This window comes from Lycorma delicatula, chromosome 11 (assembly GCF_047948215.1).
Source record: "Lycorma delicatula isolate Av1 chromosome 11, ASM4794821v1, whole genome shotgun sequence".
NCBI lineage: Eukaryota > Metazoa > Arthropoda > Insecta > Hemiptera > Fulgoridae > Lycorma > Lycorma delicatula.
This window is the reverse complement of record NC_134465.1, coordinates 56,360,391-56,377,358: the sequence shown is the minus strand read 5'-3', so window position 1 is coordinate 56,377,358 and position 16,968 is coordinate 56,360,391. Positions and strand designations below refer to the sequence as shown.

General features: G+C 27.0%; 1 protein-coding gene and 1 long non-coding RNA gene across 2 annotated transcripts in view; one reads left to right on the top strand and one right to left on the bottom strand.

The window, feature by feature from the left end:
* Positions 1-7,101, top strand: part of LOC142332324 (uncharacterized) — a 30,287-nt gene extending 23,186 nt beyond the window's left edge. Inside the window, exons 2-3 of the long non-coding RNA XR_012758253.1 lie at positions 1,202-1,375; positions 6,346-7,101. This is a non-coding gene — a long non-coding RNA (uncharacterized LOC142332324). The remainder of the gene's footprint in view (positions 1-1,201; positions 1,376-6,345) is intronic.
* Positions 1-16,968, bottom strand: part of LOC142332323 (lysosomal alpha-mannosidase-like) — an 89,575-nt gene that overhangs the window by 50,662 nt on the left and 21,945 nt on the right. The window contains exons 2-3 of the mRNA XM_075378696.1: positions 1,708-1,810; positions 78-171 (exon numbers count right to left, since the gene is read on the bottom strand). Coding sequence (XP_075234811.1) covers positions 78-171; positions 1,708-1,810 — 197 coding nt within the window. The remainder of the gene's footprint in view (positions 1-77; positions 172-1,707; positions 1,811-16,968) is intronic.

Sequence of the window (16,968 nt, the reverse complement as noted above, 5' to 3'; positions counted from 1 at the left end):
AAAATATGCATACCTAAAAAAAATATTGTTCCTGAAAATGGAATATATATTCATTTTATTTTTTTTTTCATACTAACCTTCGTTCTTTATTTTTCAGTAATTCTGAAATAACTGAATCTAAAATTTGTTCAACTGCAAAAAATCGTTCATTTCCTTTTGAATTTCTTCTGCCTAAGAAAAAAATTAAAGTATTAAAATAAAAATATTACATATATTGCATTGCAAAATTGTATCTAATAAATATCTACACATTAAAAAAAAAAATGTTTAATGTACAAATTAGATTTCCGTTAAGAAACACAATAATTTATTTTATTTAATACTATTTTGAAATAAAATTTACATATGGATGAGTTCATTTATTTCTTATATATTTTTATTACGTCCTAATTATATTTCCTAATATTAAAAAATAAAACTCTTGCTTTAATAAAAAACCATATGAAGTAGGCAACACTTGTAATCTTTGCATCTCTGCCAGCAATTTACCATCATTTGATGTATTTATTACTTCCGTAAGCTCCAAATTACACAAAGCTAATCCTTCTAAATTCTTCATTCGACGTAAAACAAAAAATGCTGCTTGGCTTTTTGCATAAACATTTTTTGCCAAGATTGATTATTAATAATTAATATCATTTATAATACAGTAACTGATTTGTGTGTTATAAATAACATTTGCTGATCCATGGTTTATATATTTTGTTTTACATAATTTTAGAATGCTATTCCAATTTTCAGATGAAGAATACAGAGTTGTTACTTCCATTTTTGTTTTGTTTTTTCACTGGAGATTTGTGTACTGTTGTTTATAAATATAAACAAATATTTTTGAACAAAAGAATTTTTACTCAAAAACCATTTTCTACTCTCTCTCTCTGTAATTTTTTTTTTGACTTTATAATCTGACTAGTCATTTTCAACAATCATTTGATCTATTGAACACCATATAAAGCAATCTATTGCTGAAGACGAAAATATTAAAATAATGCAGTCCAGACCTAACTTCAGCACGAGAAAAATTCCATTTTATACAAATAAACCATGTATATACAAATAAACCATGCATGGAGAATGCTTATTAAGGAGAATTTTTATCCTTTTCATTTCTAAAATCTTTTAAGACTTTCAACAATTTAGATTATATTTTTACACTTGAATTCAAAGAATCAAAATATCATTACTGATATTTTTATTACAGATGGATTAAATAATTTAAGGAGTACCTATAGGTAGTCTACTAAAATTCCAGGATAAAAAGGACTGCGCACCACATCCTTATGGATTGCATATGTTATGTGACTTACTTCATAAATTTAAATTGTCAAAAGACATTCGCTGCATCCTAACCAATGATAAGAATGTACTGGACCAGGTATTGTTACTTCTAAGAAGAATCAATATACTTTATAAAATTTAATGTTAACCAACCATAAATTGTGTTATTCATGTTGTATATTTTATCCTAATGGTTACGTTTATTTCAGTCTTGTTGTTATGACAGTTTTCACCTTAATTTTAATCTTATTTTATTAATGTTTTTGAAATCCAAGAAAGAGCTTTTTTTGTTATAGTTTTTTTCCCAGGCATTGACAACACAAAAGCATTTCCCCCCCTCCAACAAAAATGTACTAATTATACTCTATGTATAATCTAAAACAAAACATACAAAAATTCAGTTTTCTATTTTTTTAAATTTTTACTTACCTCCAAAGAAATATTGGTCGACAGTTTTGACCCATCCAACATCATCATGTGTGTGACAAATCAAATGTATGTTAGTCTTATTTTGGCTGATTTCTGGACATCCCTAAAATAAAGAAAATTATTCTATAGCAAACTAATCATTTGATTAATGTATTTAGTTTAATTATATTATTGTTGTTTCATGAGCACACTTTAGTTGTAATAAGTATCTACTTCATCAGAAAATGATAAGGTTCATCATTAAACAATGATTAGGTCATATGATGTTTTGATAATCAATGCAGTCGAGGTCTACCAATGTCTTGCTTTCCTTTTAAGATATAAGAAATAAATATTAAAAATTAAAAAATACAACTGCCAAAAAAAACTTGCTCTTTAATAAAGAATAATTAAAGAGCATGCAGGTGACAATTTTGTGTAGAGTATTTGTATATCGTATAATTTTTTTCTCAAATTTGTTAAATTAATTTAAACAAAAAATATATACATATATATTTTCTCTTTGACTTAATTAGTACAGAGGGGAATATGGACAAATATAATAACAAAAAAGAATTGATTTTTCTAAGTTAAAAAAAATATATATATACACATATTTATTTATACTTTCATTAACGTGAGGATTCCAACATAAGGTCATTCACCTAAATCAGTTCAGCCATTGAGCTGCTATGGTAGAACAAACATACATACACTTAAAATACATTACACTCCTTTTTTGTCAATCATGTAAAAAGTAAGCAGAAGTAGAGAATCCTTTCATAGCACATCCTCTATATGTTTTCATAATTTATTTCTGTCAGTATATACCTAAGTGTGTATTCTGTTAATATTTAATTCCAATGAAATTCATCATTTTTGAGGTGGTCAGCATGTGTAACATTTTAACAGTGTGAAAGAACTGTATTTTAGCATTCTGTGCTTTACTATTTCTACACATTGCAGTCTCACATCCATGCATATATCCATATAGTCATGAGAGGATTGCAACATTGTTTTGTACAACTTCAAAAAATATTTTATAGGAGTGTTGTTCTTTAATGATTAAAATATTCTTTCATATATAGAAAAGAATTTTTTGAGTTTGTTATTTATTTGCATTATAACAAATAATTTTAATGATTACAAAAAAGCATTGGTAATTTTTCTGGATTTGCTAAAGATTCAGTTAAGTCCCACATTCAAGCTTTTAAAAAAAGTTAGAAAATTTTGGAATCCATGTTGTGCCTGTTAAGTTATTTACAAGTTATTTGAAAAATTGATTTCAGTTTTTAATCCTGCTGATAAAACTACTAAAAAATAATTACTGAAGTTTGGGTTGCTGTAAGTAACGTTGTATCTATATTATTTTTAATGTACAGGTTGTTCTGGTAGTTGTTTGAAAATTGTAAGGGTAATTTCCGGCATTAAAATGTGGATAAATGTCCTCTCTCATTTTGTTTTTCCTCTATAAACACAAAATAAAGCATTACAATATTGCAGTTGAATCAGTGAACTTATACAGAATAGAAAAAGGAAATCTGATTAGTCTTGGAAATCACCTAAAAATCAAAAGGCCCCAATGGGGAATCTCTATAAATCTATCTATAAGTCTTTAAGAATCTCTATTCTTAAAGACTTTAGGGGTTGGTGTCCCCACAGCCCTAGCCTCTGTAACTTTTCTTCCCATTAAACACAGAGCTGTTGTACTTTTTACACCATACTCGTACACTAAACCACTAACACTATGCAAATTACAACATTTACCCTCACACGGCAACACAACATCATACATTATTTCTTCTCATACACACAGTGAACCTTACAAAACGCAACTGTAACCCAAGGTGAAACTGTCATGCCAATAGGTGCATGGCTTTACATAGTAAGTCTTGAACGATGTTCTCTGGTCACCTGAACAAACCCAGTTGTATTTAACTCTAGCTCCAGTAGGCGTGTACTTTGCTGGAGTGGTCTGTTATATCACCAGTACTCATGGGACCAAAATTACTAGTCCACAAATAACTCATATGATGGTTGATGGTCCATCTGAATAAACCACTACCTGAAGTCAAGTGAAAAGACCTCACTCATCATTGTCTGATGAGGATGTCTTTCCCATTAAATATTTCTTCAGTGGTTGTTAGTCCACATAAAAAAACCAACAAACCCGGGACCTTAAAAAGACCTTGTCCAATCTTGCCAGCTGAAGAGATGTCGGGTGATAATAAAATAAATGATAAAACAAAGACCAGTGAAAAACCAATTTATGTAAACCAGTGTAACTAGATCCTATTCTTTGCACTATGTTATGATGCTGGCTTCTTTAGTTAAATGTTCCAGATTTAAAATAGCTTCCCGTTTGGATCTCCGGGAGAAGCAACAAAAGAATAGATGAGATTAAGATTAGAAAATACAAAGGATGAATGAGAAGGACTGGGGCAGAAATGGATGGTGAAAGCAGTGTCATAAGGAACCTGCCGCCAGACAGAATACCAGATGATGAATTAACTTAATATTTTTCACATGTTTACTAAATATTATTAACTATTTTGTATATAATTAATCTACTTATACATAACTTAATATATGCTAATCTTGTTACTATTAGTTTTGGGTGATTAGGCGATATATTAACTACTTAATAATGAGAATATATTATTAACTATACATCATTTACAGTTATACATCAAAAGTGATTTATTAACATTTCTTGAGAGTAGAAATTTATATATTTTTAACTATGTCCAGCCAATTAGGTGCATGTTTAATAAATTAATGACAGTTTCTCAGAAAAATAGCACTGGAACATAAATACTACCTATATTTGGCTCTTAAATTCATTAATCTCTCGCCAGACAAACTCTGCTCTAACAGTTGATAGAAAAGATTTTAAATCCCTGTTAAAAGTGCAAATTATGATAATGTGAAAATGGAACAATACTTTTAAGTGAAAGGATTAACTACGCTGATCACAAAAGATTTATTACAATTTTCCTGTAAATTTAGTGCTATTATTTTCCTATACATCTGCTTATACAATCTAAGAGATCTATTGTGTGAGTGTGTGTGTGTCCCAATTTACAATTTCTGAATAAAGCTGCGCGTACGGATAGTTCTGGATTAAAAGGATTATGATTATATATATACCTTTATAATATATGGTACCTAACTACTACGTATAATACATACACAGAGCGTTTCATTTTAATCACCCCAGGCTATTTTCTCATAAAATGTGCGCAATAGAAAAAAATAACCTAAACAAAAGTTACTCAGACTGCAGGGAAATCCCATGATGACCTTGAACTTGACAACCATTATTTGAAGGTTAACAAGATTTTTTTCATATGTAATGACCTATTTTTGGCCCCACCAATGAAAAGAGCAGAAAGTTTTACTATATAATATGTACCGATACATATGACCTTGAACCTTTTTTGAAGGTCATACGTGTAGCAATCAAGAGATAGTGTTAAGCACTAGTGTAGTCATTTTTATTCTCTTTACCACAGATTGCAAAATACATGGTTTCGAATATAAATATTCCAGGAATATTCTATGACCGTTTAAAATGTGAACTCATACTATACTGTCTGTATAATACTATAAACACAAAAAGGATTATATGATTAGGAGAGATTTACCCATTTTAGGAGAGTATTCTATATTTAATTTACCGTATAATTAATCTTTGTGTATTAAAATTCTGTTCAATAAGCCAATGTATTAGGACTTTTAAGATTCTCTTTTATTATATTGTTCTGTTATTTTACTGTTTCATTGTTATGGCGTGAACTCTGTTTTGTTTTATTATATTGAAAAATTTATTAAATTCTGTATTTGTTTCTTACTTTATTTTGACAAATTAATGTTCTTTTAATTTTATTATTTTAATATTGCGAAAAATATAAAATTATTTATTTTTGTTTTAATGTCTTTTTTTTTTGTTAATAAAATAGGTGTAGAAAATAATAAATTAATAAAAATGATCTGTTAATATGCTATTTTAAGAATATAAAAGATCAGTTTTGAGAATATTAAAAAACTGTTATTCAATCTTGTAATTTTTAAACTTTTTTTCCTTAAAAAAAATTTTTAAAAATCAGCTGCCTTATAGCCATGCTTATCCTTCACCTTTGTGGTATATTGATTTAGTATTTTTTTATTGCAAATAGATCATCAAAGGATCACAAAAATATCACTTTTTGACGTTTTTTTCTTCCCAAAATTACTTTATCTGTTCTGATTTCATCTTTTTATTCCTTCTTCAGTCCACTTCCTACCACTAGGCTTTTTCTGCTCCAAAGATACATTAAAATTATACAAGAACTTTATAAATTCATCTATGTTTGAAAAACTTTCCTGAGTTAAATTGAATTTTTGCATTTCTATTTTCATTTGTTTCATGTAACCATGTTGATTTTTGTATTTCCAAATTTTATCAAAAATTTGTTTGTTCATTCTTAGAGTCATTCATCCTCATCATATGTCCAAGAAATCTTAATCTAACAATCATTAATGATCATAAAATTACTTTTTTTGATTAGTATTATAAATAATATTTTTTTTGTAATTACTTTTTCCACATTGTGACAAAAAATGTTATAATACCATATTTTCTTGCAATGTATCATTTGTTGTTTTTTTTTTGTTTAGCTCTGGGACCACCATTAGGTATTGCTTCAGAGGATGAGATGAATGATTTGTAGTGTGCGAAAATGCCATGCCTGACCGGGATTCAAACCTGGGACCTCCGGATGAAAAGCTGAGACACTACCACTTGGAGCCACGAAGGGCTGGCCCAATGAATCATTTGGACATACTTAACTACACCTTTTTGTAATGGTGTTTCCAGTATAAAATGGTACAAAATGGGGTGCTAATGGTACCTGTTATAAAAGTTAAGAAACTCATTAAGTATATAATCAAATAATATATTCAATCTACATCATTTTTATATCAATTATATGAGTATGTGTTAGATGTTATACTTGGAGCCATACTCGATAAAGGTAGTATAACAACTGAAACCTAACATAAACCAATCCCAAAATTAACACAGCCTTTTTCTATTATAACAAGTTTATCATTCGGAAAAATGAGAAGTGAAGTGGTTTCCCATTGTTTTTTCACAGAGTCAAGTATACTGCTGTATATCAGCATGCCAAGTAATTAAAAAAATCTGTATTGTACCGACCTATTAACAATTTGATTCTGTTTACCACAGAGATGATTTATATAATTAAATATTATTATTGTCATAGAAAGCAACTTTTATCACTGTCTGTGTACTTCAGTTGCTTTTTACAGATTACAGCCATAAAAAGAAAACCGGACTGATTTTGTAAAATAACAGATTAATGGGATATTTTTTCACCAGAAAACAAGCATGTACACACTATTTTCACTTGGTAGTGGATGTACTCTGTGATTGTATTTATTTTTAATTATTAATTATTAATTTGAACATAGATATATGAGTACTTAATATATTCAGTATATTTTTGACTTTATGTTATACTATTGGCTAAATGTTTTAAACTCTACAATTTAATTTATTTAATAAAAAATTGGTTTACAAGTGATTCAATTTCAGCTTAGTAAAGTAACTCTTATCTATCATTATGATTAAAAGAATTTTTTTATGCCTGTTTCTTTATACAGATGTTTAGCCATTTAAAGAAAACATGTGATTATTTATTTTGTTACATCATATACATCTGTTATTCTTCTTATTAAACAGTTTTAAATGTCATACAATATTACACCCAAGTAGTAAAATTGTTATTTATTGACATTTTACACGTTATTATAAAATAATATTTATTTTAAGTTATTCATTTACGATCTGTTTTAAGCTGTATTAAATTAAATTTTTAATTTGATATGTAGAGGTGCTTTTACAATTTTAAGAATGAATTAGCTTCTTTATTTAGCCAGTTAGGCTGCATTACTTCTCCAAGGTACTTGAATATCAGCCCTTGATTTTACTATATCCTTTGTTAATGTGTTTGGGTACAATTTTTATGAATTCTGTTTTTTCAAAAAATATTTGTAGACCTTATTTTTCAATGTGCTGATTCTTTCTTCAGCCGTTTTTAAATCTTCTGCTAGTATTGTGAGATTGTATATCTATTTTTATTTTATAGTTCTTTGTGTATTTTTGTTGCTGATCTGATGAAGGTTTTACCATGATTTCCCTTGATCCATCCAGAACATATCTTGAGGCAGTCCCTGTTTTTTAATCTATGGAACAGCATACATTTTTTGTGTGATCTATATAATGTGATGAGGCCAAATGCTAATGACATTAATATTGATAACAAGAAAGAAAAGAAACATTAAATTATTACCTCATAGATTCAGATGAACTTAAGAATTTAGTAAGTAAATAAAGATTATTAAAAACAGACTATAAGTTCAGTCGAAATATGTTGATACAAATATCGAATATGCCTACATATTACACAATATTAATATTGTAGAGCAGGTATAGCTGAGACAACATTTATAAAAACAAATATTACTAGCATCAACCATAAAATTACTTTTACTGTTAACATAGAAACAGATTTCTTTACTAGTTCTACAAGGACATCATATGAAATGCATGATAAATTTAAACAATATTTTAATAACGGAGGAGAAATTTTATAACAGCTCTAAAGGAATAATTATCAACTTTTGTTAAAAAAAGTTACCTATAAAAGGAAATAATAATTATGTGCATTTTTTATAACTCATAAAAATTTAATTTTTTTTATAACTCAAAAACAACTTTTCACAGTCCACCATTTTGATACTTTGCTGAAAAATAAGTAGTTTCTATAAACAAATTCTTGAAAATTTGTGTAATATGACCAAAAAAAAGAAAAACAAAAGAATTTGAATTGGTCCAGTGTCAGCCAAATTTATTTATTTGCACTATGAACAGACTAATGGCAATATCACGAAAAATAATACACCTAAAAACAATGCCACAGTCACTGAAACCTAGACATTAAGTAAATGATTTGGAATAAAAAGACTAATTGTTACTACTGGCTTAATTGTAGTAGTCTTACCTTTATTTTAGAAGAGACATAAATTTTATAGAATATTAGAAATGACAAATCCAATTGGGATTCACACCTTGTATCTTCTGGATGAAAGGCACAGATGCTACCGTTCTCTACAGAGGTCAGCATTAATAATAAATAATAAAAACATTGTTGATGATAATGGTAAAAGTAATTTTAATGTCAATGTTTTCAATATTTTTAATGATAATAATAATTCACATGTAATTTTTACAGATTTTTTGAAGAAATATATGGTATTACTTTCATTTGTATGGTGGGAATGATAGCAAGAATGAATTTTCTGTCTTTTAAGGTGTAAGGAATTCTTTTAAAATGTCATTTACTTTAAATTGCATTTCTTTTTATATGGTTTCAACATGCATAAGGAACTTTATACATATAAATGTGGCTCAAAATTCTTCAATACTACTTGATCAATTTCTGTGAAATTTAGATATACTGTAGCAATGTATTTGAAGTTGTGCTTATAAAAGTTTGATGAAGCTTGATTGATTTATTCTTGAATTATGCTCAATTTAAGGTCAAAAAAAATCTGAGCTTATTTTTCATAGTGGTGTATTTTCCATACACACTTATGCAATGAGTCACAATGGTGAGTGAATTGAAACTTGTTTTTTTTATTGTTATTGTAGTGCTTTTTTTGACACAGGTTTGTAGAGAAAAAAATTTTTTGGGGATTGAGTTTTAATATTTGGAAAGGTTGAAAGCAGAATCTACGCGTTCTTTTTTCTTTCAAAGCTTTTACAGCCATTTTTCAGTAGAACACCAACTTTCAGAGTATAAAAAAATATTTTAACTATCATATATAGATATAAAATGGCTACAGTACAGTTCCACAAAAATGTGACATTGATTTTTATATTTCCTTTTTGAACAAAATATTACAGTTTAAAGTTAAAAGATATTTATTTCTTTTTGTTTATAAAAACGTTTTTTTTTTAAGTGTGGCATAATAAAAAGTGAAGTGGTAAAGGTAATTGCAGTATTACTTCAGGGAGCATATATGAAGCACACTACAAATTGTCATTAATGTTTTTCCTAGATGAACTCGAAGAATTCCTTTTTTAATATTGGTCTTTAATTTTTAAATAGATATGTTTTGTTGTGCCAATTTATTAAGATCTCTGTATGAAAAACAAGGATAAAAAGGACTTTTTCAGTCTTATCAGCTTATTTACTTTTACTTTATTATTTAGTGCAACTGGTGTACTGTGTTTTACAGTACTTTTTAATGAGTGTAAAACTAAGAAAGAATGAAGAGTAATGAAACTAGGAACTTAATTGAAATGATTCAGAATAAAGTAGTTAGTTGTTTGAGATGTGATCATGAGAAGATTGATTAAAACAGCACTAGAATTTGCAAAAAAGAAAAGCCAGAATATAATAAAATTATAACTGACCTAAAAGGAATTGAGAGCTTTAAGAAACTCAAAAGTTAACTGGGATCAAAGGAAAATGAAGGCAGATATATAGCGCAAAGCTCTGCCTAAGATGGTATGATGATAGTTGGATTGATAATATACTATCAAACTGTGATTCTTTCTTAAATAAACTTACTGGAAATTTCTTTTGAACCATTTTTTCTGAAGATTAAGCTGAACTTGTTTCATTTAATCATGAACTAGATAATAATGTAGCTGATTTTCAGGCATGAAGGTTGATTACTAAAAGTAATGAGAAAATTTTTATAGTAAAAATTATAAAACAGAACTATACTATTTACATATACAGAATCTTTCATTTTAATCACCCCAGGTGATTTTCTTGTAAGCTATGCACAATACAAAAAAAAGATCTCAGATTTGATGGGGACAACACATGATAACCTTATATTTGAACTTGACCTTATTTCAAGGTTAACACAATTTTTTTTCAAATGGAGTACCTATTTTTGACCTCATCAATGAAAAGAGAAAAAAATATTACATTGGAATATGTGGTCACACGTATGATCTTGGAACTTTTTTTAAAAGTCATATGGCTAACCATCAGAGATAGTGTCATATGAGTGAAAGTCTATTACGAGTTACATGTTTTTATAGGTCATACCATATTCATGGAATATTTATATTCCAGGCCATATATCGCAAACTATGGGAAAGAGCATACAAATTACAGAAGTTATGTGGATAGGAGAAGATATCTGATGGTGACCTTGAGGTCCCCTTTGGACATTGTCCCAATTTCATTGAGGTTTTCAGATGGAATTAATTACTTTTTTCAATAACACCAATGTAAAGAGGGAAAATGTAATGTCGACATACTTGAATTTAGTCATGACATTTTATGATTGTTAATTTTTTTCAGCTTCTTGAAGTTTATAGTTTAGGATTTAATCACATACAGAATTTCATTAACACAATTTGCTGATTCAAGACAGTACCAGATAGCAGTTCTCACAACTTGAAAACCAATGTCTGTAAATATCTGTGAAAAGAATGCAGCACCTATATAACACTATCTCCGATGGCTAGCATATGACCTTGGTGGGATCAAAAATAGGTCATTCCATTTGAAAAAAATTGTGTTAAGCTTGAAATAAGATCAAATTCAAGCTCACCATGAGTTGTTCCCCTCCAATTAGTTTCCAGTGATTTTATTAAAATGTACAGAAAATAGTTTTCAAATATTTTTATAAATATTGTGTATCGAAAAAGAATGAATGAAAAGGTTTCATTCAGAACATTATAAACGTGTTTATAAAAGCCTGAAAAATATCTCTTAAATTCATATGAATGATACCAGTCATACCAAAAGACAATACACTGCAATTTATTCCATAATAAAACTAAAAGTATGTTTGGTTTCCATCATCAAACTATTTTCTTTGCAGAAGAATAAATCTATTAATATAAAAATGAATTGGATAATTCTGATCTGTTTGACTTTCACAAATGACCAAAGTGACAAATTCAGTGAGGAGTTTCAGATTCATATTTTTAAAAATTAATTTTTGGAATCAGATAGTTACTCCTAAATAAAAGCTGGTAAAGTATTGCATGACTTTTTTGGCTATGCCAGTGAAGTTATAAGTAACTGACAAATAAAAGAACAACCAAAATAAAATTTAAGCATCAAAATTCCCATATTTCGAATAAAACCTTTTTTGATTTTAGGGACCTCCTTACTTTGTTGAAGAAAATTTAGGAAAAATTTGTTTATAAAACAGTTATCCCTAACGAATATAATAGTTTTAAAATATTTTAAAATAAAGTATAACTTTTATGAAAGTAATGAAAAAAATTTCTTCTAATTTTGGGTCCAAAATATATAGTACAGGTGCCAAAATTACTTTAATTTTAATACCCTTTAGGTGATAAAGAAAATAGAAAAAATAATTGTTTTTTTAATAATAAAAATTAAAAAAAGTTAGAGCAAAAATACAAAATATATATTTTTAGAGGCGAGGAATTAAATTTTTAAAAAATTTTTTGAATGTATTCATATGTAAATCAAGCTTAACAAATTTTGTTTAGTAAAAGTTCTATAAATCTAACACCCTGTTCAATAAAACCTAAAATAAGAGAGGAAGGTTTCAAAAAAACCTTTTTTACATTTTAGGTCTGAGGTTTTTAATTTTTTTTAAATTTTAAACATTATTTGATATTTCTATATATGAATTAAACTTTCAAAAACTATTTGAAAAATATTTAAATTGAAGGGAGATAGAACAAAAGAAGAAAAAAAAACATATATTTCAGTTTTAAGAGGTGGGGTGGTTGATTTGTTGAATTTTTTTATAACATATGCATTGATTAGTAATAAATCTGCTTTTACAAAGTTTTTCTCTAAAATGGCTCTAATAAAAATCCAAATTGATTTTTTCGTTAATATCCCCATACCCCCTTAACAAATTTTGAAAAAAATTTGATCAGTTCTCCATATATAGAAATATTTTAGCCATACTTGAAGAAATAAGTTCGGTCAATTCTGAGATATAAGGCCAAAAGCAGTGTATATATATATATATATATGCGTGTGTGTGTGTGTGTGTGTGTGTATTTGGTCTAGATGAACTGGTTGATCCTGAAAACATCAGAATTTATAAATACCTGATTTTTAACATGATCACCAACCACTTTCGTATTTAATATAGCTATTCTAGCTATATTCACCAGGGAAATAATAAATACAAGATGAATTCATGTAAAATTGTTTTTCTAAGGCTACACAAGTACCGAGTTTTGCACTTATAAGATTTTTAAAGTTTTGGCCTAAATTCTGTTTAACAGAAGATCCTTACAAATTTTTAGGTTTTACACTTTAGATAAATTAACTAATGATAGATTAAACCTAAGACGAATGATTTTTTTCTAATATATGTTCTTGTAAAAATATTCATATATCAGCAATTCAACCCAAGTCTTATGTAATCTGTGCAAACTATTATACCAATGGTTGGCCATAAATAAAAGCAATTTCAAAAAAATATATGATGAATAAGGTGTTTGAGAAAATTTAACAGGAACCAGATCATTAAAAAAAAAACCACATTACAGTCTATATTAAATTTAGTCTACATTTATTTAAATATTAATAAATTATTTTATTATTAAAAACGTTTGGTAGAAAACATACAATTTCTGATATCTGGATTCTTTAATGCAGAATTGGTAAAATAGAGATAGATGTTTATTGTATTTTTTAAGCTATTTTAAATGATTTGATTAGCTCAGTTTTCACTGAGCCAATTTTAGATGAATATTATTCATAACATACAAAGATTTATCTGGTAATATGAAAATTACAGGTTTATTTTAAATTAAGTAATCTATATTGAAATCATATTTATTAATTTATTCTGTATTGTGTGATCTTTTTTTTTACAGATTTCAGACCATTTCTTTAAAGAATTTCTAATTTTTTAAATGTTTTTCTTTGTGATTTTCAGCAATAATATTAATTAAAAAATATAATCTTTTGCAAAGACAAAGTAAAGAAAATTTCATAGCGAAACGTTTTTGAAAACTTACAGCAAAAATATTTTCAGTTGTTTTATGATAAATTGGTGCCACTTTTCTCATATTGACATCAGCTGATGACAGTTTTTCCGTATTTGGCAAACATATATTTAGAAAACTGTATGTAGTTTGAATTGTGTATTTTCATAAAATATTTCTTTGTCAGATATTTTTGTAATGTATGTACAGGGTTATTACAAATTATCTTTCAGATTACAAACTTGAATAACTCACACTTATAACACTTAGATGAAAGTAGCATAACTGGAATGGAAAACTCAAAAATTTTCAGTGGTTGATTTAAGCTGTTGGATAGTTATTGATTTTGTTACCGGGACAATAGGGGAGAAAATGGCTGCCAATTTATTATCACTGTGCAATATAATTTTAGAAGGAAGTTTGGTGAAGATGCACCCAGTACATCTTACTTATGAATATTTGTAAGTAGTATTCTGACTTTAAAGCAAGGAAATGCATCTGTAAGCTAAATTCAAATGGCCATCCACCAGTAAGCAAGGCAACTGTGGAACGTGTGAGAGAGAGTTTCATATGAAGTCCACAGAATTTTTTCTGAGGTTTTGTCAGACAGCACATGTAACAGCTACCTTTACCAGCTATCATCCAGAATCTTTGTGATCACATCACACAGGTCATTATATTAGTGGATCGTCCAATTTTATGTGTATGGCAGGAATTGGAATACTGGCTTGATGTGTGTTGCATGACAGGAAGCTTAAATTTAAGAACATGTGAATCAAATGTAATACAACATTCTTGAGTTAGTAATCTGAAAGATCATTTGTAATAATTCTGTATAAATTTTTAAGATCTTGTTTTATATTACCTAATTGTACATTATTTTACTATTGATTTTTGAATAAGTTTATTGTTTGATTTACTTCTAATACTTACTTTATGAATATTGTGTAAGTAATTACAAATTTTTAATTATTAATTGATGAGGTGTTATTAGAAAATTAATAATTTGTTTTTTTGATTTTTATTTAATTTAGCTTATAATATTAGTTATATTTTATTTTTTTATTGTCATTGTTCTCTTTTGTAATAATATTACTTTCATAATATAAAATAATCATTATTGTCATTTCATTATCATATCATGTTATCATTATTCATCAGGTGAATAATAAACTTTTTTAAAAGGCCTACATGTACCATAAATAAATAAAGATTATATTTTATCTTTGTTGTAGTTTCATTGCTTTCTTTCAAACTGAAGCAAAAGCCCTCATCATTTCAATTCTTTTCTTTACATCATTTTGTATCTTTTTAAAGAATTATGAATTAATGGCGAAGCTACTTTAATGAACCAGTCGAATAACTTTTTTTAACCCATACATAGCTGATTATACGCTTTAAATTTTAGCTGTATGTTATGGATTCTTTTCAGATATTTATCAGTACACTGTTTCATCTTAATAAAAACAAATTTTGGTATTTACATAGATTGAAATTAACCAATAGAAAAATAAACAAATAAAAAAATTAATTATCCATTTTATAATTTTTTTTTTTTTTTAAATCTAATTCCTTAAAATGGATTTGCATAAAACAAACTTCAACAGACAAAAATCATGTGTTAAATAATTTTTGTTTGTAAGTTGCTATTTCATTTTAATTAATAAATGGAAAGAATGATTGAACCGTCTTTGTGAAAAAACTTTTTTTTTATTTAAAAAAAAAAATTAACTGGAGATCATTTTGTTTGAAATTACAAACAGAAATTTTTTTCCACATTCTGTAGGAACAGAATTTTTTAGTGCACATGCTCAGTTGTGTTTACTAAAATATTTCAGCAAGTAAGAATTTAAAAGAAAAAATAATAAATTCAAACAATTTTTAATAACATTTGTTTTTTTTTTTTATTAGGAGTTTTCTCTGAGTTTTAAACAAAATCTGATATCTGTGTTAGATACTAGATATTTCAGCTTATATTTAATATTACATATTAAATTCAGTTTACTAAGTTACACAGTCAATGTCATTTGATAAACTAATAGAATGAAACAAATGTTTAACAATATCTCAGGATGTGAGTATGAATATTCATTTAAGATAATTATTCATAATGTGTCACTTGTATCTATATGAATATAGAGTAACATATTTCAATGTTTTTATATTTTGAATTCAAAAGAATTGTATGTTAAAGAACAAAATTTATAACACTCAGTTTGTAACTTTAAACACGCACATATAACCTATATACCATATTTCAATAAGCTGTTATTCTTTATTTCCTCTCCTTTGATTGGTCAAATTGTTTTTAAGTAAACTTTTTTTTTAAATGATTTTATTTTTAATAACTTTCAAAAAACAATTATGTGTATACATTAGTTCAAATGTATATGTAAATAAGTATATTTATTTACTACTTGAAAAAAGATTAGTATATTTTTAAGAAATACTTAATTTATTCTTTACTGCATTACATAAATGTATTTTTGTTATTTATATTCGACCTACTTTTTTGTAATTTGTTTTGTTATTAATTCTATTTTAAGTAAAGAATGGAATATTATTACTAGACTACACTTTTTTTGACAAAAAAAGTCTAGTGTTGAGTCATTAAGAGTTTGTCTTCAAACAGTTATAAAAAATTAGTATTTGTGCCAAAATAAAGTAAACTTTTTTACATTTCTGACTACACAGTTATATGTTAAAGCTGTCCAGTAAATTATATAAAAGAATTAGGCTAATTGGGTGAAATTTATATGTCAGAGTTTTTGCAGATCATGATGTTTCATGACTCCTCTTAACGAAAAAATACACTTTTATCAATGAAAAATTCCAGAAGGTTCTTTGTTAAAAATTACAAGTACTCATATGTAAGTGTATTTATATGAGGCTTGATATTTCCAAATTGGATGGAATTTTTGAAAATGATTTCTGTATATTGAGCATTAATGCCATTTAATTTTGGTCACAATTTGTCAAGGGATATGGACCTTAGGAATTGCAGGTTTCAAAATTTTACTCAAAAGTTAAGTAATTTCTTCACATAATTAATGTTCTTTACATCGCCTAAAATACTTTCTAATGATGTTTGGACTCTTCAAATAACCAATAAAGAATTGAGGACAACAAACTTTTTTTCTTTTTTGTTTCATCTGGATTCAAAGTCACATACTTGTACTTATTAGTTGATTACATTTTATTAGTACATCAATTTGGTGATGTATGTGGGGGATTTGTATTTGAGCTTCATTTGGTCA